Consider the following 23,221-nt stretch of genomic DNA (forward strand, 5'->3'; position numbering starts at 1 on the left):
TAGCTGGTTTTATTACTGTGTCATTTTGTAACATCTTTGTGTCACCATATCGCAGAAAACCTTTGACATGAGCTAAAACTGTTGTGCTCACTGCTGTACAGAGATCGTGACTGCTCTAGAGAACTTGCGGTTTAAATGATACACAGATCAGGGCAGTATAAAGAAATCAGACTTATCCTGTTAATACAAATACTATTTTATTGGCTACAACGAGATTGGGCAGTACTACCACTGTGATGTTTGGAGCACACGTGCAGCCTGATCAGTCAAGTTCTTTTGTGGTCACCAATGTAGAGTTTCTATTAATAGAATAATAAACTGTGGAATGTGTGTTATTTTCAACAATTACTAAGATCTTCTGGGAAAGTGCCTTCATTGCAGCCTTTCAATACTTAAAGGGGGCTTACAAGAAAGAAGGGGACAAACTTTTTGGTACAGCCTGTTGCAGTAGGACAAGGGGTAATGGTTTGAAACTAAAAGAGGGTAGATTCGGACTAGGTATAAGGAAGAAATTTTTTGTGATGAGGGCAGTGAAACACTGGCACAGGTTGCCCAGAGAGGTGGTAGATGCCCCATCCCTGGAAACATTCAAGGTCAGGTTGGACGGGGCTCTGAGCAGCCTGATCTAGTTGAAGATGTCCCTGCTTATTGCAGGGGGGTTGGACTAGATGACCTTTAAAGGTCCCTTCCAACCCAAACTACTCTATGATGCTATGATTACACACTTGACCAAAGTTCTTTTAAAACCTCTTTAAGTCAGTATCTTTTAAATGGTAGTGCTTTAGCAGATCATATCTTTCCAGTCACATCAACAGACATGACCTCTTCATGGTGAGAGCTGCATCTCTTTATGATGAAGTTCATGGTGCGAGCAGGCTGCCATGGAGTTCTCTAAGTGCAGCTGGTAGTTCCAAACAAAATCAGAAAGTGCAAACATAAAAATACTCTTCTGGGCTTTGGAATATGCCAAAGGCTTCAATCTCACCAGTATATATAAACTCAATGAGTACACAATACATGCACCCAGCTGTTTTTTGGCATGCCTTTAGACTCCACTGGAACTGTTTAGCTAGATAGCAAATGCAATGACAGATACTTAGTATTAGCATAAATTTTGTTTCTCGGAGACCTTTCAATGCCAAGAACATCAGCCATAATTTTTCTTTTCTCCTTTTTCCATTTCTGAATCTCCTTGGCTTTACTGTTGCCAGTTTTTTAAATCAAATTTAACTGTTTTCCTCTCTCCTTTAAAGCACTGAGCATTTTTACCATCACCTCTGCAGTGGCTCCACACTCAGTACCCATGTAATCCAGGCAAATCCCCTGCATACAGTCTTGTTAAAAAGCCATAGGCATGGGGTTAACTCAGAATGGTCATGAGCCAAGCCCTTCACCGCTTCTCCTAAAATAAATCGTTGCTAATGCTGCTGCCATATGGCCAACGAACATGAGCTCTTAGCGGTCTTTTGATTTCCTCGTTCATGCTTTCAAGTGTGCTGGCTCCTAAACCGGCCTTCTCCTCCCACGGTATTTGTAGTTTATCTCCCGAGCAGTGAACTCGGGAAGCACGCAAGTGTGTCAGAGGAATAAATAACTTGACTCAGCTGTCCAGTTAGTGGTTCCTCGGTGTCTCCTGGATGAATTAAGCATGGCTCTAAGGTGATGCGGTATAGGCCTTTTTGGGGGGGAGCGCATCCTGACAGGAGGTCGCTGCGGCACGGAGGGAGTCTGCAGCCGCCCTTGGGTACCGCTGTGGACTCCCTCTGTGCAGCAGTGGCCCCTAGTGGAAGATGCTCGGTCCTTCTGGTGACCCCGGACTCCAGACAGAAAGCCTAAGGGCTCTTCCCATAATGACTCTTCCCATTTCCAAGCTTGTTTTAAACCTGGATCCCCCTAGCAGCGCTGTGGAAAAACCCAGTGAGTTACTTCTCTCTTCTGGCTGTTTGCTGAATGCTAGAGTTTGAGCTATTAAACAGTAATATAATAGCACTGAGTTAAGGAATTATTCTAATTACTTTAAGTTTTTCATTGTTTTGGCAGGTTCTCTTGGCATTTGCCTGTGTGAGCTGGTGCTTTATAATGTAAAACTGGGGGAATACAGTGTTCTGACCCATACATTTTAATATGTCTCTGTGCAATCTCAGGTTACATTGTATAATTGTATATAATACTTTTCTGAAGACCTGTAATGAAAATCTGCAGATGGCATCTGAAAGGGAGGATGTAAAATTCTTACTGCAAATATTGGCAGCAGTGCAGTGCTCACACGTGCAAACTTAGAGGAAGCAGATTGGTACACGTGAAGACACCTTGTCCCTGGAACTTAAACAATGAGATAGGAAAAGTTTTCTGAAAGACAAGACATCTGTATGTAATGTATAATAAAATTTTCCTTATTAGCTTTTATAGTATGATCTCTCAGAAGAAACCAGTGAAAACTTTTGCTTTAAACCTCCCTCTTGTTTTTGAGCTGTTGTAAATCACTTTTTTTTTTTTTTTTTTTTCTTTTGAGGCTGAAAGAATAGGTTGCTGTAGGAGGTGACCTTTCCATTATTGTATAGGTGAGTGCTGCCCTTGGCAGGATTGTGCACATGAATCGGTCTTGATTCTCCCTTTCTGACTTGGGATGTGAGTTCATGTTATGATTCTCCTTTCTGACAGATGATGTTACAAGCCTCTTAAAACCAGCTCTGGCAGATATTACCATCCCAGGTCTTTAAACATCTATTACAACATTTTTAACATCGTGCTCTCCCTGTCTCTCTTAGTACAACTTTTCCTTAAAAGGTAAAAGTGCTGGCATTTAATTAACATTGAACTGGAATTTTGTTCAGTGTTCCAGTGGTTTTTAGTTTAAAATCTTACTCTGCTTTCTCTAGTTTTCAGTTTACTTACTATAGCCCTTAAATAGGTACTACTTTGTTTCAAATCTGACCCTTGCTTCCAGTCAGATATTCTTAAGTTGTGCTTGTCCTTTCTGGTGCTTGGGAAATCTAAAAACATTTTGCTATTTTTTTTTCATTGTGCAAATATTGTTAGAAGTCATTCTTGACTTGTGCTTTTCAGGAGAAGCCTTAAAGAGGGAATTTTCTATATCTCATATGAAAAATATGTTCATGGCAGTAAAAGAGTAGTAATGCTTTTATGCCTTCTCAAAAAAGGAATTGGCTGTTGTGTTTTTTTTAATGATGAGGTAGTTACAAGTATAGTGTCCAGAAAACAACTTGACTTATTATGTTAACATTGCAAAAGATCTTCATAAGCCCTCGGGAGGCAACTTAGCTTCTGAAAGCTTAGTGGAGAATCTGTTAAATCAGCAGAAGAATATTGAATTCCTGGTTGAGATTTGAAAAATGCTTGTTTCCAAAACAGAGTATGCTGAATTATGTCTTCCACTGAAACAGCCAACCAAAAGACAGAAATGTAGGAATAATAAACAGAATGGAAGTATAAGCCTTTGCAAAAACAAGGGGGTTTTAATGTGGAAAAATTTACAAGCTTGAATATAATATAGCATCATTCTGACTTGAAGAAACAAACTTCTAAAGAATGATATATGTAACCAAGTTTTCATTACCCGTTTACTTTGATTTAAATGCTTCCAAATGTCCGAAAATACAGGCTTTCTGAAGTAGAAAGTATCACTTATTTTTTCCTGTTTGGCCCATTGACAGCAAGGTATATGGAGAAAAAGCTCTATCTATGCTAATGAAATAGTGCTTTATCTTCACCGTCATTGATGCTGGTGCTCTCAGAAAAGCAGCCATGAAATGTTGCAGCCTGGTCCATATCCTTTCTGTGTGGGATGTATTTAGCCACCTTATCTTCTGTTTGGGGAGCAGGACATGATAGCATCACTTTGTTCTCTGTGCCTTCGTAATGGATTGTGATTTCTTTGTCTTTTTTTTCTGGTTTCAGTGGTGACTGGCTTTTAATTACGTACATGTCTGGTAAAAATCTTAGTAAGCTTGCGTAGTCAAGGATTTCCATAAAATTGAGTTGTAGATTGGTCATGTCATTTGGGAACAGTGGCGGATGCTACAGAGCATACCCTTTCCACAAGCTTTTTTTATTCCACACAAGAATATGGAGGCTCAGTTGTTACTTAAGTAACTAGCAACAGTCAGTAAACATTACTGCTCAGGTTATAAAATGCCTTTCAGCATTGTTTCGTGAAAAAGTAGGTTGAGGTCTGCTGCTTTGATGTCTTTTAACACATACACGTGCACGTATACATGCACGCAGAGCTACCATAACCCACACGAGCACTTAGTTGACCAAGTACCTTCTTTTAGTTGCTTGATTTTTTTTTTTTTTTTTTTTTTTTTCTTCTAAGAAAGACCAAAAAATTAACTTGTTTAGTCTTGGGAAAGCATTTTTACAAGGGAGGGAAAAGGTTTATTAGATTCCCTAGATTGTGGCTGTCAGGAGGGTAGAGGACAAGAAACCTGTCCAGGTAAGCAGTCCTACAAAACTGACAGCCCTCCTAGCAAAGTATTCCTGCTGAGGTCATGCTAACATCAGTAAAGCTGTGGTATTTGTCAGAGTAAACTTACTGCTGGATAAATCCCTTCCTTGACTGAAAAAAGTTATACCAAGAGAAATGATTCTGCCTCAAATTAAGCATGGCACATCTGTCATAGCTGATACAATGCTTCTCACCTCCAACACCTCTGCACTGGCAAGGGTTTGTAAAATGGGACAAGCTTGAAAAGCAATGCAAAACAAATTACATTAGAGACTGAAAGTAACTCTTGTGCAAAGAATTAATGAGTGTTTTCATCTCAAAGATGCCGTATGGATCTGATATTAACTTGCCCTAATCTTCTTTACTTCTTGCAGTGATTTAAAAGATGTCTTTAATATGCTCCAGCCAATCTTCTTAACAAAACCTACTTCTTGTTAGATACATACTGAGTCTTATCAGAGGCAGCATGCTACAATCAGAGTACATCTTCACAAGTTCTCACAGAATTCTTAATCTCTGCTAGTAAATGTTTTAATTTCATTGATCGCATAATGAAAACTGGAACTGTGGGCATTCCATTATGTTACAGTGTTAGCTGTCATTGAGAGACTGAGTAATTGGGGCAATAAATATGTATCACAAGTGGAATGATTCTGCATGTAGTGAATAGAAAACTTGATATGAACAGATTGCTTTTATTCTAAAGTTTTCATTTAGCCCAAAACCAAAGATGCTAACCTTCAACTGGGAAGAGAAAGGTATGAAACTGCTCAGTTAGCCTCATTGTCCATGTTGGCAACAGAAAAAAATAGGTTAAGTTAAGATGGCAAGATTAAAACTCTGATGTTTCAAATAGCTACAAGATTAGTTAATGAAAGAATATACAGTAACTTCATCATAGCTATGAAATGTGAACTGATATTTGTTGAGCAACGAGCTGTATTGCAGCCTGTGCATGCGGTTAACAGTTTCACTGCTTAGGAACCATTTTTAAAGATGTGTCCTACTCTGTAAAAAACATAAACAAAGCTTCCTTTGTATTGCATCAAGTAACTTTGTTTTAGATCCAGGTGACAGTGATCTCTAGTGTGACAAGCAGATAAAATCCTGCTTGTGTTTTTTTGCCCATCTGAAGTCGGTTTGCTCCTCTGGAGTTCAGTGTCAGTCGGTAGTCTGTTTGTGTACAATGCAACATGCCTTTTATTTCTCAAAAAGCCTTGCTGATGAAGTGTTGCATTGTTTAGAAGGACAGATTTCTGATTGCTCTCCAATTACTGCCTAGAGATCACAAGAGGGAGGAAAAACAAATACATCCTGGTTGAACTAAATTTTCTTCCGAGTCCAATACCATCTATGATAGCTTATTCATCAGCCTTAATAGAGGACAGGAATGTTACAAATATTAGATCTTTGTGGCAGAGTAACTTCCAGAAATTCTAGGGCTTCTTTGTTCTTTGTAGAGATGATTTTTTTTAACATGGAATAGAGAAGTTGCACAGATCTCAGCTCTAAGCAGTGTCTGTTTTTCTATTTTATTTTTTTTTTCCAAAGACTAAGTTCATCCTGGCCTTGCAAAAATTTTTAATTGAGCAATTGCCATGTATTTATTAAACTGCCTTTTGCAAATAAGAGTTGTCTGAGAATCCTTGCAGTACTTGGACTGTTAGTTTAAGCATGAACCTCTATGATGTCAAGAGCAGCAAGGCTAAATACAGGTGAGTTTCTCTGTTCATGTGCCTCATTGATAAACTCATTGCAAGAGGAGTTTAGATTTGGTGTGGTGGAATGTGCAGCCTCCTCTTTATCCTGCAGATAACTATGGTAAGTATCAACTTAATTTCTGTTTTGAGAAGAAATTTGCTTAAATATCTCCTAGATAATGTTTTCGCTATAAGTTCTGTCTTTCTGAGCAATATGACCTTTGAAGTAGAGACCTTCACGAGTGATGAAGTATCATTCTTTTAGCCTGTGGGAATCTGTCCTGGAAGAGATACTAATTTACTTTGCACTAGGGTTGTGGGGAATATGCATCTCATGTGCCTTTAGATTCATAATTGAGTGCTTTCTCTAGGGTGCTGGATTTTTTTTTTTCCCAGGGAGATGCTAGCTGCATTTTTTAAAGAATATTGCTTGCCTTATATATTTGTAAGACTTGGTATGCCATATGGTAAAATGTCCAAAAAGAAAAATACTCTCCCTCGGCACAAATCTAGAAAAACACTGTCTCTTGAAGCTTGTTTAGAAGTGGGCAAAAGTTTGCCGTTCATATTGGAAGGTATGTGCTAAGTATTGGAAGAGTGGCAAAAATACTACAGTCAATCAGCCGTTACTTACTGTATAGGTTCAGCTGGTGGTACTGAACCCTTCTGCTGCAGAAACTCTAAAGCCTGACCTGTCTGTTGTGTTAAGTCTAGAGTGAAGTTGCTTAGGGTTTATAAATGCAAAAGCATATATCTGGCATTCTTGGACACGTAGAGTAGATAACGACCATGGCGTTATGGGCAATACCTTAGAGCAAAGTTTAAGAGGAGCTCTGGGTGACTTCCTCGGCAAAGCTGCTGCTGATCTGGGAGCGCACACTTGGTTATTAGCACCTGGGGTAGGAGGGCTGCAACCTGTACCACATATTCTGCGCTCAAGGTGCACAATAAAACAAATGTTGGCATGAAAATGAGCGATGCCAATTTAAAGTGAATGCCTGTTATCTTGGACTGGTATAAAGTTATGTCAAATAAAAGCACGTTCCTCTTCTCAAACTGTCAGCTATCAGCCCATCTTGGCTATCCAAGCAGAAACAATTGTTGCATTTCTTTTCTCTCTTCTTTTTTCTTTCTCTGCTGAGTCCACACAGCTACAGCTGAGTTGAGAGTGGTAAAGGGAGAGTGTTTCCCCCCTTTAGGTGGCATGTGACTTTTACTTCTGATACAACGACAGCATGTTCTTTAGAGGATACATGTGGGCTTTAGATTAAATGATGCTGAGGCTGCTACAAGCAAGGAAGTGTTTGACTAAATTGCAAGAACAATCTTGTTACGACTGCAGTAAACTTGCAAAAGGGTATAAAAGCAAAGGAGAAGTTATTAGTTAATCCTCTAATTCCAGTGTAGGTCTGTCAGTAGCTTGTTTAAGGCATTTACAGGACCCATAAGGGACTTCAGATCAGTTGCTCTGATAAGGGGTTTTAGTTTTCTAGCCTTTTGAAGAACTCAGTTCCAGTAATCCTCCCTTTCTTCCCCCTTTCCTTCCTTCCCTGAAGGTCATCACATTTCAGTTTCCTAGATGAAAGGATGTTACCAGAATCATTGCACAACTCCTATGCGAGAACAATTGGCAGGGTGGTGTCTGAGCCAGCCTTTTTTAACGTGGTCTTAAAAATGAAGCTGCATACTGCCAAGAAAGCCAGCTGCTGGAGGATTGCTGCAGCCCTGGCAGTCTTTCTAGGCCCACAGTTGAGCAGCTGTGGACAGAGCTCTGAGCTGCAGAAGATGTTTGGGCTGGGAAGGGATTTTGAGGTCCTATCTGAATGCTCAAGCACTGTTTGGGTACAAGTGGGATTAGCAGTGGTACCTAGACACTGCTGTCTCCAGGTACTGCTGGGTTTGTCTTTGGGATCCCAGAAACCATGGTAAAACTGTAGTAGCCGTTAACAGCCTGCTACGCTAGTGTGTACCAGTGGGGCTGAACCAGCAAATGTTAACAGAGCTGAACACCGCGTGTATGCTTGTTGCATAATATTGCAAACCGTATTCAGTTAGCATGTGGCATCACTCTTCAAGTGGAGGATTTTGTAGTGGAACAGGAGACTAAATATGTTGGAGTGCAGAGGAGAGTGGTTGCACAGCATGCAGGGAGAAGGGAAAGCGGAGGACAAGGAGCCTGTGCCCAGTTCTTGTTCGATTCCTGGTGCTTTGCTTCACCACGACTACAGTTCTCTTCAGAAGATGGTAATGACCGGTGGTGGATAGTGAGAAGACACTACTGAATATTTTTTCAAGTTCTTGGTAATATTGTTGTAGCCATGGTGACAAGTTTTTAGAGAGGTAATAATTTCATTAAATTGATTCTGGAGCGAAGTAAAAGCTGATGGGCTTTTGAGACCCACAAACCTGAAGAAGGGAAGTGTCTCCCACATCTGTCAGTTGCTGTAGTAGGTGATTTACATCTGTGTAGAGAACTGAAGGACTTGCACATGAAACTTGTTTACATCTCAAAGCACCCTTCAATCTATAAGGACAAAACTAGAATCATAAACTCTTTTTATGGGAAAGAGTTGAAGGAAGACTGTGAAGCAGTTGCCAACTACAAATTAAGGTTGCTCTTTAATCTTTAGCCTGGAAGGCTCCCAACAACTTGGAAAAGGGTGTGAATGTGTAGAGGGAAAAACTGTAAAGGTGATGAAGTTCCTTCTGCTTGAGGCAGGGTAAAGTCTGTGCTTTGTGGGAACATGGAGAGAATGTACGTATGGGAGAAGCTGCATTCCTGGTTGTGTGAGAGGGGCTGATCACAGCAGTTGTATCCAGCTGTGTACATTACCTTACTACTCTTATAGCGGTGAAATCTCGTGTGTGTTTTGATGGGATTGTACGTCAGTGACTTGAAATGTTGTCAGAAGTTGTGCATTTCTGTATAGGAGACACGCGGATGCAGCTTCTCAGAAGGTACCATAGTAGCTTTTTTCTGCACATAGATTGCTCTGGACACTTGTGTTTTTATTGATGGTCTCAATGTTAGAAATGCAAGTAGTGGCTTTTGGCCCACTATCTGTAGTATCTTGCAGTACGTCTGTTTCTTCTTATTTTATTGGGGTTTTTGTTTTTTTCAACTTCACTTTGCAGTCTAGGGTATTTAAAATAACCAAATAATTGGTATGAAAACATAAGAGAAAGCTGGGTCTCCACTAGAGGATGTGAGCCAATTAAAAAATAAGTTTCATAAGCACAAGATGTCTTTGTGTTTTACTGAAATCTTACTGCTTTTTGAGGAAGAGGAATTAAGCTTCTGCAGAAACTCTGGGGGAGAAAAGATTAAGAAATAATGCTGTTAATGGAGGAGAAGAGATGTCTTAAATGGCAGTGAATGCTGTTAAAAATACCAGCTCCTACCCACTAATGATAGGCCAAGTTTTGCAAACCTAACAGGTTTCATCCTTTTTTTTCTCATGTTTTGCCTTTGATGGGATTTTGCCTTTGATTGCATGGTTGTGGGTGGAATGTCTGATACTCTTGGCTACAAAAACTATATAGGTTCTTAAAATTACATTTGTTCTGGCCTGGAGCAGAGCTATGTGGGTGTTAGATGTTTCTTTGAGACCTGGCATTCCTTTTGGTTAATCACCTTATGTTATCTACAACTTTAAAGGAAGACGATTAATATCTAGCAGCTGACTTCACTATGTGGCATAGAGCTGCACTGCTGTAGATCTAATGCTTCAGTGTATGAATCACCCATCTGGTGAAGGCAGTGTTTGGATAATCAATTATATCCAGAAATATACTCTGTGGACCAGAGACAAGTAATTATAAATGTTACTTATTATAGTCTCATCAGTAGCATAGTGCTTAATCTCTTAAGCACATTAGAGTATTAGTTGATCAGAAATGTGTTATCATCTGTTTATGTGAGATGATGTGGATCTTTTTCTGGGCAATACAGAAACATAGTACACTGTGCTAGGCTAGAATTCAATTAGCTGATAAATAGGTTGTCCTATGCATATCTGAATAGCTGGAGTATTTAATTTATACTGGCTGTCTAATGTCCTGTGTACTAATTTTGACAAATGTCAAAAAAATCCATATAGAATTGGCTGGATACATGATAAATTGGCTGCTGCTTTTTATGTGAAGTGAGCTGGATTGTCAGAAGTAATCGGTTTAATTTAAACCCAGCTCATTTTAACTGAAAAAGGTTAGGGAGCAGCCACATGATCAGTTCAGCAAGCAGATCTAAGGAGGAAAGTAGTAATTTCCATTAATACAGACAAGCAGGATAAAACATGGCAAACAGCCCCAGCTGATTCAATAGTTCTCCATTAATTATTCAAAGTGTAAGCAAACTCTTCTTCAAGATGCAGTTACCAGTGAAAGTGGGTAACTGCCTTGTTTTGCCAGGTACCTCTTGATTAAAAACCTGATATGGAAAAAACTACGGGTGCTTGGACTCGATGGTTGTGCCTGTTGTAGTCCATGTCAGAATATTAGTGATTAATCTTGGTTACATGAGGGAGAAGAAACTGCGAATTCTAGTTTACATTTAATTTTAGCACTTCCATAAGTACAAGCAGTACGTTCATAGTTTGTACTTTAGCTAGAGGTCTTGTGTTGCAGTTATGTGTGTGACTTATGACCGTTATGTTCACGGTCTTAATTTCTTTTCTAGGGAAAGCGCGTGTGCAGCAGCTAGCAGAGAACACGAGGTATTTCAGGAGACGACTGAAAGAGATGGGCTTTATCATCTATGGAAATGAAGATTCCCCTGTTGTGCCTCTGATGCTGTACATGCCAGCAAAAATTGGGTAGGTTTAACAGGGTAACTTCTCATCCATCTTCTTTAAAGCTAGGATGGTACAAGAATATTAAAGACTGTTCTAAATGTAAGAAAAGACTGGTTTGATTTTTGCTTTTATGATCATTACTGAGTCTTACAAAACATGGAAACTTCCTATAAGTGATCTTGAGAAAATCGAGGCTTGTAGCTTGGGGCAGCAAGAAAGCACTTCAGAGAAGCAATTTTACCACTAAGTGCCATGTTTTAAAAGTTGTTTCTTTTTAATTTTATTTATATGTAAAGTGCATGTATGTGCTAAAGAGAAGCTGAAATTGAACGGAAATTAACATTAAACCTCACTGGAGGAATCTCTCAACCAGCTCCTGGGTCAGAAGGATCCAGGGTCAACATTTGCACAGATGAACTCTGAAAATTAAAAAAAGAATAAGCAGGGGGGCAGGACATGATGGGACACAACAACCTGTATCTGATGAATCCCAAGTTTTTTAAGAGGTCTGGATTCAACAGCTCATATATTGTTATTGTAAATACTAATAGAATGATGACGCATAGCTTTATAAATGCTTATGGACTTGTGGGCTGCTGTGTGGATAATTAAGGCTAAAATTCTGCAAGCAGGATATAATGTATATATTAAAAATTTCTGCAACATAAACAAAAGCCTGATTTCAAGGACAGCTGGGCTTTGATAGCTACTTTTCAGTGTCCATGTATAATGCAGTGCTCAACTAGCACTTTCAAATTTGGAAAGCAGAGCTTCTTTTTAAGCCATACCAAACATCTCTAGTGCTCTTCTAGCTCAGGCTTCAGTCTGGCTAAGCATTGTGGTTCTGTGAGGGAACAAACATCTTCTAGCACTCTGCATGAAGCTAGATACAGTCTTGCTTCACCCTTCTCAGTATAACTTACTTTAAAAGGCCTGTAACCTTTATGGGTGCTGTAGAGTCTGCAGTGTGCGCCATCCAGCACACAGAGGCATACTCTTTCTACCGCCCAGCTGCTCTACTAGTCACTACAATCTTTTCCCTGGAAATGTTCATGGAAATATTTATTAGTTGAGCAGTTGGGCCAGTAACTTACTTAAAAATGAGCAAGAACACAGAGCTCTGATGAGAGTTGGCCCTTGGGATCTACATCAGATCTATTTCATCTTTTCTTTGTCTCTTGTAGTCTGTTTTTAAAATAGTTTGAGAGTCCTAAATGGATACAAAACTAAGTGTATCAGGATGCACCTATTTATACGGAAAATAGTTGTAGCGGAAGTAAAAGGCAGAAAATTTAAAAACCTAGTAAAAGGAAGTTATTTTTATACATCCTTATAAGCCTCTTAATTTCATTGCTACTTCTCAAGACAAGGTCAGTTCAAAAAGAATTAACAATTTTCTGTGGCCTGTAGAAACACCCGCAAGTGCACTGCCATTACGGAAAGGATCTAGATCTTCGTGCCTCTTATCGCATAAGTCGCAGCTGCTAATTTCCTTAATCCCCATAAGAATTTGTCTTGCTGAAGATACTGTGTGACAGTTGCGTGAGGTTTTTGCACCTTCCTTAAAAATATTTGGTATCAGATTAGATGATCTCAATTTACTGTGGCAATTCAATGGTTCCCATGATAGGCACTTAAAAAGTGGTACGTTCTGCAACACCATAATGTACTTTAATTGGATTAAATTGGTGAAAACAAACCATCTTGAAACCGCAGAAGCATCTGCTTTGGCAGAATTGCAGCATGAGGGATTCCTTGTATAGTCAAACTTCTGAGACAAAATCCCTGTTTCCTATCGGAAAGATTTCCAAGCTTAGGTTACAAATCCCTTTAGAAACAGCCTGCTAAAAGACCAGTCTCTGCCACATATAATCTTTCAGCTTTGTTAGAACTTAATACAGTGAAACCTTTTGAGGAGAACCACCTTGGGATTGAATTAAAAAAAGGCTTTTGTGAACGGGCATTCTGCTTCTCAAAGAAAGCACTGGAAGCTCCAAATTGTGGTCTTACAGGCTTGCTTCAATAAAGGCCTATATGGGTTAACATACTGAGACCTTCACGCTGCTGCTGCTTTGCCTCCACTGGTATCATTCTGACGATCTTTCCTGTTCTCTCTGGCAGTGCGTTTGGGCGTGAGATGCTGAAGCGGAACATCGGTGTTGTGGTTGTGGGCTTCCCTGCCACCCCCATCATCGAGTCCAGAGCCAGATTCTGTTTGTCTGCAGCTCATACCAAAGAGATGCTTGATACGGTAAGTGTCTCATCTTGTCTTCCTTTTGTTCATGCCTTCTATAAACAGATACAACAATTGTCTATTTTTTTGTAGACTGGTTCAATGGTTGGTACACAAACTAGTTGAATCTAATGTTCAAAGCCTCGTGTAGTAGAGCTGGCAATGACTCCATCTCTCTTCCTTGCTTCAACAATGCAGAATGGCTGCCTACAGTAAATGTCAGGGACTTTCTTTTCCTATTTTAAATGATGTGAGAGAGACAGTCTCATTCCTTTGAGGCAATGCTTCTTCCCCTCTTAAGAGTCTCTACCTTCCACTGAATCTTTTAGAAGGAAAAAATTCTGCTTCTTCTGATCCTAGATGCAGAAGGTAAGAAAAAAAAAAAAAACTGAGAACCTCCAAAACATGTATATTCCTCTCAGAAGCAAGTGCAAACATCAGCACATGATTACCAGTGAGAATTTTTATTCCAAAGATCACTATTCCAGGTCTTGTTTACAGCTTCAGAGCACTGTATCTTAAATGATGCTGTCCTAAATGAGTCTGTGCCATGTGCAGTGCCTTACTGACTCCTGCCTGCACTGTGTTCCAGTAGGAATGGAGGTCCCCTCTAAGAAGGCCTGCATCACAGTTAGGAGATGCTGCCTTAAAAATAAAGGATGGAAGTTACTCTCTGACTAATATAGTTGAAAGGGGATTATATGAATAAGCCTGACTATCCTTATGTTTTGATGTGGTAACTACATTCATTTTTGAGTCTTCTGAATAATCTTCATTGAACATGTACATGGGCATTGAACATCTACATGGGCTCTGTCAAAGTTCTCCACTGTATTTTTTTTTTTTTTTCCCCCCACTTTGCTATTCTGTGACTCAGAACCTAAGATAGGTTGAATCACAACCTTGGACTTCAGGAGAGTAGACTGTCCTGTTCAGAGACCTGCTTGAAAGAATCCCATAGGATACAGTCCCAAAGAGAGGAGGTGTCCAGGACAGCTGGTTGATTTCCCCCGCCCCGAAGAATGGTCCATCCTGACTTAGAGGAGAGCAAATGTAGTGGGAAGCCTGCATGGATGAACAAACCAACAAAAACATAAAATGGAAGCATATGAGAGGTACAAGCAGGGACAGGTGACCCAGGAGGAATAGAGACACGGTCTTGAGCATGAAGGGGTGGGATCAGGAAAGCCAAAGCCTGCCTGGAGCTGAGTCTCAAAGGACATGAAATGCAGCAGGTAGGGCTTTTATGGGGATGTTAGCAAAAGGAAGAGTAGAGAAAATGTGGGGCTGCTGCTGAATGGCATAGGGATCAGGTGACAAATGGCATGCAAGAGGTCAGGGTACTCAGTGCCCTTGCTGCCTCAGTCTTTACTGATGAGACTTGCCTTCAGGAATCCTGGGCCCATGAGGTCAGTGGAAAAATATGGAGCAATGAAGACTTATCCTTGGTGTGAAGGAGGTTCAAATAAGGGAACATTTAAACAAACTCAACATAAACAAGTCCATGGGATCTGATGGGATGCACCGACAAGTGTTGAGGGAGCTGGCTGTCACTGCAAGGCCATGCTTTGATAATCATCTTTAGAAGGTCATGGTGATTGGGGGAGGTTCCTGAGGGTTGGAAGAAAGCAAATGTCACCACTGACTTTAAGAAGGGCAAGAAGTGTGATCTGAGGAACTGTAGGTTGAGAAGCCTCAGCTTGATCCTTGAGAAGATGATGGAGAAAAAAAGTCCTTGAAACTATTTTCAAATATTTTGTGGACAAGAAGGTGATTGGGAGTAGTCATAATGGAGTTATGAAGGGGAAATCATGCCCAGTGTCCAGATATGATCAGGTGGTAACACTTCAATACATGAACAGCAAATGAGACATATAAACAGATATTTATTAATGCCTTGTCAAAAAAAAAAAAAAAAATAGATTCAAGCTTTTTACACTTCACTGCCACAGAACTTTCAAATCAACAGCTGAAAACGGCTCTTTTTATTTCAATTTTGTTAGGAAAAATAGTAAGGCAGTGGTGTGTGCAGTTTGGTAATGTACATTTAGTGTCATTTTGTATCAGTTAAACAACCTGCCATGTATCTGTGGTGCTGTACTTGCTGCTTCTCAGTTGTTTCTGCCTTGTAAGACCTGAGAAATTCTGCCCTGAGACTCACAACAGCAGACTGCTTAAGGAGTTCCTTCCCAGCTACTTGTCCTGCTACTCTTCCCGTAGTTATCCCAATTCAGTTGTTTCTGTTCCAAATAAAAATTCTGAAACAGTATGTTTGGAGAAGGCCCTCTCCTCCCCTTCCTTTCTCCCCGTATAAAATGAATAGTATCACAGACTTGGCTCAGAGCATGGTCATAGAACAGAGTGCTTTGACACAAATGAGGGAGCAGTAAATTCTGGCCAGGTGGACATGGGGGGATGAATGGGAAGGAGGTGGGAGGAAGGAAAAGAAAGAAAACTGAAGTTTCTGAAATCATATTGCTGCAAACTGAGCTACAACTGAAACCGTGCAAACTTGTGCTGGCACTACCTGAGCAATCATGCAGTCTTGCTGTTGGTTAGGTTCTTGGTCTTCTCTCTTAGTGACTAGCTGGAGTCTTCACCATAGCAAGCTGCTTTTGCAGGGTCTATATAAGTATTCTACTTGCTCTCTTCCAAAACCAATCTGTAACTTTTATTATTCTGCTTAAAAAAAGCTCTTTTCCTGTGAATTCACTTCCAAGTCTTTCTGCTTTCCAGAAAATGTTTCAAGTTTTGTGCATTTAACTCTAAAGACTCATTTCTAGATTACCTCTAGGTGCTAAATGCTCTAAATCGAAGAAATGCTTGATTAATACATTAGGGCATGTCTGCCTAAGAAAATTAATCCAGGACAAAACGAGGTGTGAATTTTGAAGCAAATGAAGAAATCCTGATTTAGCTCAGTATGTGGAGGCTTTGTTCCAAGTTAGTGTAATCCACTTTAAGGTTCAAAACAGCTGCATGCTCTGAACTCAGACCATTGGCAAAAGGAGTCAATAAGGAGAAGTCTTTGTGTCAGTGACTTTGTGTTGTGTTTTCTTGTGATGCAGTGACAGAGGATTGATTTCAGGCAGCTAATCATTAGGGCAGCCCTCAGATCTGATCCCTCTGCTGAACTGTGGCAACAATATCCGGGAGGAAAAATAACTGAAATGAAGAGACTTGGAGAGAGCTGGCAGAGAGCTTCAAGTCAGCAACAGAGAGGAGAACTTGGTAGCCCATTCACGTGTGCATGGATGCTAACTAGGGCTGTTATGGCATTTTTTTCTAAACAAAATTTGTCCAGGTTTGGAGCACGGGGAAGAGAAGCTTGTCTTGTAAATGCTGATATTTGTAATGCTTCCTTGTTCTTATTAAATAAACCCACATGATGGGGAACAGTTCTCAGTTACAATTTTAACCGTTTTATGTAAATAAAACTTCCTTGCCTGAAAATATTTGGCTCAGGATCAGAGTGAAGTCCCTCATAACCTGCATCCCTGTGGGCTGATGCTTTCTTTTCAGTGATGAAAAATATATTACACTCTCCTGAAGTCAGAGTTCACCAATGCCATTTCCTTTGTAGTCCTTGCTGGTCACATGGTCCTTTTTATTTTAAATTAATAAAATCCTAAATCTGCATTCAAGAATAACAGTTAACAGACTCTTTCAACAGAAATTCAACCTTCAATTGTTTCCATATGGGATCTTTACTTAAAGCTCTGGCAAACTGTGCCCACGCTTTTGTTTTGTTTTGTTTTTACCGAGGTCCAACTTCTGGGTTTGTCGTTTCCCCCAGATTTTGGAGTGGAGAGGTTCTTGCTGCCAGATATAACAAGCATGAGGGGCCATTGTTTAAAGAAACAAAAACTTGAACTATCCATCCAGGAAGGAAAAGCATGTGGGGATATTAACCCCCATCTGCCAACTATTCTCAAGAGACAGGCATTTGACCCAGAACATGTTAAAACTGGAGCATTAATGTTGAATTAGTGGCGTTCTGAAGGAATGCTGAATGTACCTATCTGAATAAATTTACAATTTAAGGGAGTGCAGAATGCCAGCCTTTGAGTTCAAAAATCACATTGGACTTGGAAGTCAAACCCTGAACTCATTTCTTTGTCACTTGCCTATATAAGATAATTAGCGTCGCGTACTGCTGCAGATTTGTCTGCAGCAACTGATTTATTTTGTACCTTGCTCCAGGAGTGTTCTGTAGAGAAATGAATTAAAGTTTAGGGTTTGGCTTTTAACAAACCCTATTGTGAAGTGTCTTATCAAAGAGATTGCAACATAAAGAAAGTATGATTAACTGAGCCGGGACTTTCCTCATTTCTTACGCTAGCAGATGTTTGATCTCTGGTAAACTTCATAATATTTGCATTCAGGTCAAAACGGTGAAAGGTTTTGTTAGCTCACTAGCAGTGTTCTGGGCCATCAGTTGCATGAGTGTTGCCTTTGTGGCAACCTCAGTCAGTGGGACTTGCTTTCTAGGGAGAAAATGCTTGGGATCCTACACAGAATAAATTTTTTTCATTCCTTGGATTGGCTGGCAAAAATCTCCCATGCAGTGTTGTTTACGATACAGAGCGTGCATCTCTAGTTGTATATGGACAGTGCAAATTAACCAAATGTAGATATAAAAAATGAATCAATAGAACTTGTCAGGACAATATTGCAGTTTGCCTTTCGCTATCTTGCAATTTAAAAAATACAGTAGGTCAGAGATGGTGTACTAACATGTTATTTTCATACTGAATGATACATCAAGAGGAGTCAAACCTCCATGTACTTTTTTTTTTTTTTTTCTGCTTCAGCTTTATTACCTCCAGGAAGGGAGGAACATTGTTCTTGGTTTTACTGTCTATGAATAGTCATGGCTTTTTTGGAGATGACTGTGAAATTTGAGTTAGTATTGCTGGATATTATGGTCTTGCCTTGGGAGTGGAGTAGTCAGGTGGGTGCAGAGTCATTCTTGGTTAAGTGACCAGTGCTGCTCACTTGGTCTCAAGACTTCTGAATGCTAAAATCAAAGCCAAATCCTATGCACCTCTGAAGCTACAGACTTCTAGCACAGTAAAATCTCACATAAGTAAAATGGCTGTCAGAGTAGTCTGCAGGCATGCAAAAAGGAAGATGTGCTGATAATGTGCTTGCATCTGTCTCCTCTGCTGATCTACTGTGGTCTCTTTCTCAGGCTTTAAAAGAAATCAATGAAGTTGGGGACCTTTTGCAACTGAAATATTCCCGTCACCGTTTGGTACCTCTCTTGGACCGGCCATTTGACGAGACAACATATGAAGAAACAGAAGACTGAACTCCCTCCATGTGCCTTGGTGGGAGGGACACACCCCTGGGACACTCCGTGGCACGCAGGCCACAGCATCCATGAACACCACACTTATGACTGCTTAGCATAAAAGACATTTCCTCACAATACTGAAGTGGCCACATCAGCTCTACATGGCATTTTGTAAATAGGGAGAGGAGAAAAAAAAGCTTTGATTCCTGTGTCTTTGGGGTCTGGCCCTAGAGGTGCTTGGCTTTATTTTTTCTTGTTGCTTTTTTTAATTTATTTGTCTCAGTGAGTTCACAGCAACCAGAGTTGGCTGTGGCTGATCAGCTCAGACTATGTATGCACCATTAGCCTCCCCAATGCTGGCTGAGATGTTGTGAGCATGTGTGACGCTGGCATGGCAGCATTTCCAGTGTCACTGCTAGGTGTCTGACCTTCCCAGTAAGGAGTGAGGTGACCTGTCTGGTCTTGGAGACTTCCTAGAGAAACTGTTGATTGCTAACTTTGACATATTTAACAAGACAGATAATCAACCAAAGTTTTGGGTTTTTTTGTTTTTTTTTTTTTTCTTTTGCAGTTACTTGTGTTTAAAACTTGAATTTAGCCTTTTTAAAATAAATGTGTTGTTGACATGTCACTGACAGGACCATTGTTCCCAAACATTATTTAGTTTTATAAGCCACAGGCAGAAGGACTTCTGGGACTCTGGCCTCTTTTCCTTCCCAGTATGGATACCAGATTGTCTCCTGGTTTTGACACTAATTGTCCTTTTGATATAGGGTAAGTGATGGAGAGGGGGTTTGTTAATTTTTTTTTTTTTTAAATGGGCTGTGTTTTGTCTTCCTTCTGACATACTTCCATTTAAAAAAAAAAAAAAGGTGGGTTTAGTGTGTGTTGCTTTCTCATCTTCAGGGTAATTTCTCTTGCTTTAAAATTATCATAAAACCATGAACAAGTCACTGCTAAGTTCTAGAAGGGTGCTCTTGGGATGGAGTAAACCATAGCAAGCCTTGTGCTTCTTGTAAAGACCAGAACGCCTCAATAATTAGGCCTATATAATGGATGACTGTTAGGAGAACCACTTATTTCATGCAGATCTGTGAAAGACTGATTGCTACCCTTTGCCACGCTACTTCACTGTTTCTTGTCATATATATGAGGTGTTCTTCATTGGCCTTGTTGCACAAGGCTTTTATGCAAAGAGTATAGACAGCTTGGATCTTGTATCATACATAACGTTTCGGTAGCCAACAAAGTCTCAATTGGCAGCTGCGTGTCTACGTAGGCGTTCCCTGAAGAGAGGACGTCCTCACAGTTGCATTTAGTTTGAGATCTTTATTGTTTTGCATTTCTGTTACTGTGAGATCGAATTAACGTTCACTGAGCCAGTTGCTGTTAGAACTCTATTTGCAAGTTCCACACTGTCTTACTCTGATCAAAGTTTAAAATAGACCTTTGCTCAAGCACACCTTAGAGGTGGTCTGCTACTTAGTCATTGCATCTTGAATACTTTCAGTGAACAGAACGGATCATTGAAGAGGTACCAAAATTTTTATAATAGGAGTCAGTTGCAGCATGGTTTGTTTCTGTATTTTATACCTTGGACACGTAGAGTTTCTGCAAAGATAGTAAGGCTTTAACATCGTGTCACTTGGGTTGGGCTAGCTCTTCAATTTGGGTTAGCATGATGCTTTTTGCAGGTGACTGGAGTTTTTTAAACAGATTCTTCATCATAACGCTAAAGCAGAGTGCAGCTCAAGGCTATTTGCCTGGTACTGCAAAAAAAATATTAATTTTTTTAAGTTCTTTTATGTTCACTCTGCGACTAACAGGGAAGGACCGCTTTGGTCACTAGAACCAAGCAGTTCTGCAAATACATCTGGTGATTTAAAGCAGAATTGGCTTCTATTTTATAGAATATCTATCTTCATGCCTTTATAGATCTTGTTCCATTTTAATGTAACAGAACTTCAAAACACTGATTCAGTGTTTTACCATTGCATTTCAGAAACTTAACTAGATGAGAGAAACTAAAATTAGTTATTTCAAAATAGGCCCTGATAACTGTTTCTGTCTTAGTCCAAATGCTGATTTCCTCACCATCTCAGTCCAAGAAGTCTGTAACCTATATGTGCAACTTTGATAGCTATGGAGTAGTCTCATTTGTTCAGCTACAGAGGGAGTAAACTGTAATTACATGAGCTTACTTTCTCACCTGCCTTCTGCCCGGGACTAGCTCTAACATTCCAGCAGATGACCTGCTCTCTGACTCCAAGAAGCTTTACCTCAAAGAATTATTGCTTTTTTTCTTTCTGGATTGTAGTAGGGAGCAAGAGGAGGTTAGTGCAGGAAGCCCTGACTCCAGCCCTGGTCCCATGGACTTGATCGTGGAACGGTTTAAGATCAAACAAAGCCAACCAACTTGAAGGCATAGGCATGGGCCAGTAGGGAGCTGTTTTGAGCATTCCCAGACGTACAGCGTGCTTCTGTCTGCTGTGTAGTCAAGACAGTTTGAAAACTGTGATGTATTAAGTTAAAAGTGAGTTATCGTAGATTCTACAAGTCTCGAGTCTTAATCTTGTCTCTGCGATTCAGTTTTAGGGCAGCTTGTCTTTAGAAGAAAAACATCTGGATAAATACCAGTAATTCAGATAACTCCTGTATAACACTTCTGAAATTGTCCATGTTTTAAAATTACTGGTCCCCATTGGGATTCCAGTTGCACTCGTTGAGGAAATTGTGTTCATGCTAAACTTCTGCTATTTAGTATCTTTCTGCTATGTCACGCTGTCTGCATATGACTTTGAATTCTGGGTTGCAAAGACATTTCAGAAATCACTCAGGCAGTTAGCAGCATTTGCAAACTGCTTGGTTGCATTTCAGCCCTGCCATATCCTTTTTGGGAAGCAACTCCCCACCCCCCTGGAGGCCTTTTATTCAAGGGAACCTGTTTTGCCAAAGTCTGGTACCTGTTGAAACTACTTCTGAAAATGTAAGAAGTTACAAGTCCAAGATTTCACACTCGTAAGTCAGTAACTCACTGAGCATGAAAGCCAGGAAAATCTTCTCGCATCTACTAAAAAACTCCACTCTTGCAACCGAAGGAACAGACTGCTACGGGTTTGTTCTAGGCAAAGCTACAGCATGTATGCTGTCACGGTATGTGTAGGATGGATTGCTGCTTCGGTATTTATGTACTGACCAGAAATCTGTCTCCTTTTTGTCCTGGCAGTAGAAGTGAATGAAAGAACCAATCTTGAGAGATCACAAAGGGAGAAAAGCTGCTTAAGTAATAGACTTCGGTCCCTGCCAACTTTTCTGAGACGTTCTAATTGAAAATGACTCCTGGTATTTCTTAAGAGATGCAAAATTCAAAAGAGAATGAAGGCTGCTTTTGAACAAAGGATTTTGCCCTATACTGTACATTGGCTAAACTTACTCATAAATATAAAATAGTTACCTTCCCAGTACCTCTCTGAAGAACTTAGCAAGCAAGATTTTGCCTCTGCTGAGCGGAGTGAAGAGTTTAGAGCCATTATAGTTTTCAAGCCTGATGGCCATATTCTTTTACTCTTAAAAAAATCGAGAAGCTCCTATTACCGAGCATCAGCGAAGAGTGAGAGATCTGCTTCTTGTTAGAAACTGGCCTTCCCAAGCAGACCTTTGTCTTAAGGAACCTGATTCATAATTTTTCTTTAGTTCTTTGGCAGAGAAGAAACCAAGGGGTTTTGTGTCAAAATATTCAGGGCTTTTTTTTTTTTTTTTTTTTTTTTTACACAAGACACAAACTTTTGTATAGTATCTGTGCATATGGTATATTTAACTCTCTGTTTAGTTTCTATATTTTTTCCCTTCTAAGTAGCATGCTTAAAGAGCTGTTCTAGTTCTTGGGTTACTGGTGTAGCATGCTTCTGGTTTAGGCAAAGACTCAGGAGTGAATTGACCGAACACCTTACTGTGATGAAGTCGTTCGGTGAAGGAATTGCATCACCCATCCTCCCCTTTCTGTTTCCTCTGAGAGGGCAGGAGTGGTACCCGCTGCCAGAGCTGCCCCTTCACACAGAGCAGGAAAGGGAAGCGTGTCCATGAAATCAGTGACCCAGCCCTGTGCTGTGTGGATGAAGGACCGATACAGCAGAGATGGGGAAAAGGGGCAGTCAATCATCACTTATTCTCAGCTGTACAGGGATCTTTCATGTGTACTTGAACCAGCATCCCTAAAACAGGAATGCAGCTTTCAGTGCCCAAAGGGACACTCCTCAGATTTTTCCACACCAAGTAAATACTTCCTCTCCTGTGCAAATTTTAATTTCTTTACCACTGAAAAGTATTTGGCTTACAGCTGTTTGCTTCTCCAGAAGCCATCTTATCCATTCAGACAGATTATAGGAAAGGTTGGAGGAAAGCCGTGAGCATGAGCTCTCCATTTCATGTAAGAGAACACCTTGCAGCATTGGCTCTGGAGTGCTATGCATGAGCTCCCTTGCTGCATCGCAGAGAAGGAAACTTGTGGAGATTTATCCCAATATACAATGCTCAGTCAAAAGTTACACATTTATACATATTATTTTTGCGGTTTTATACTCGGCCTGTGAAAGCCTCAAGCGTGCTGGGATCCGTGTGGGTGGCACCTTCTGCAGAGCAATCTGAGGTCCCTGCAGTCTGTTCTGTTTTAGCACTAGGGAAGCCCCGAGCTGTCTGGGAGCGCCTGGTATGACCCCTCAGCAGGTGCAT

The 23,221-nt window shown here is 40.3% G+C and overlaps 1 protein-coding gene across 1 annotated transcript in view; it reads left to right on the forward strand.

Annotated features, from left to right (window-relative positions):
- SPTLC2 (serine palmitoyltransferase long chain base subunit 2) overlaps positions 1-19,128 on the forward strand; it is a gene marked incomplete at its 5' end in the record, with an annotated part of 76,599 nt that extends 57,471 nt beyond the window's left edge. Inside the window, 3 exons of the mRNA XM_082317241.1 lie at positions 10,847-10,982; positions 13,083-13,212; positions 18,389-19,128. Coding sequence (XP_082173367.1) covers positions 10,847-10,982; positions 13,083-13,212; positions 18,389-18,508 — 386 coding nt within the window. The 3' untranslated portion in view covers positions 18,509-19,128. The remainder of the gene's footprint in view (positions 1-10,846; positions 10,983-13,082; positions 13,213-18,388) is intronic.
- Positions 19,129-23,221: the final 4,093 nt, after the last annotated feature.

This window comes from Platalea leucorodia (genome assembly GCF_965183815.1).
Source record: "Platalea leucorodia genome assembly, chromosome: 7".
NCBI classification, from domain to species: Eukaryota; Metazoa; Chordata; class Aves; order Pelecaniformes; family Threskiornithidae; genus Platalea; species Platalea leucorodia.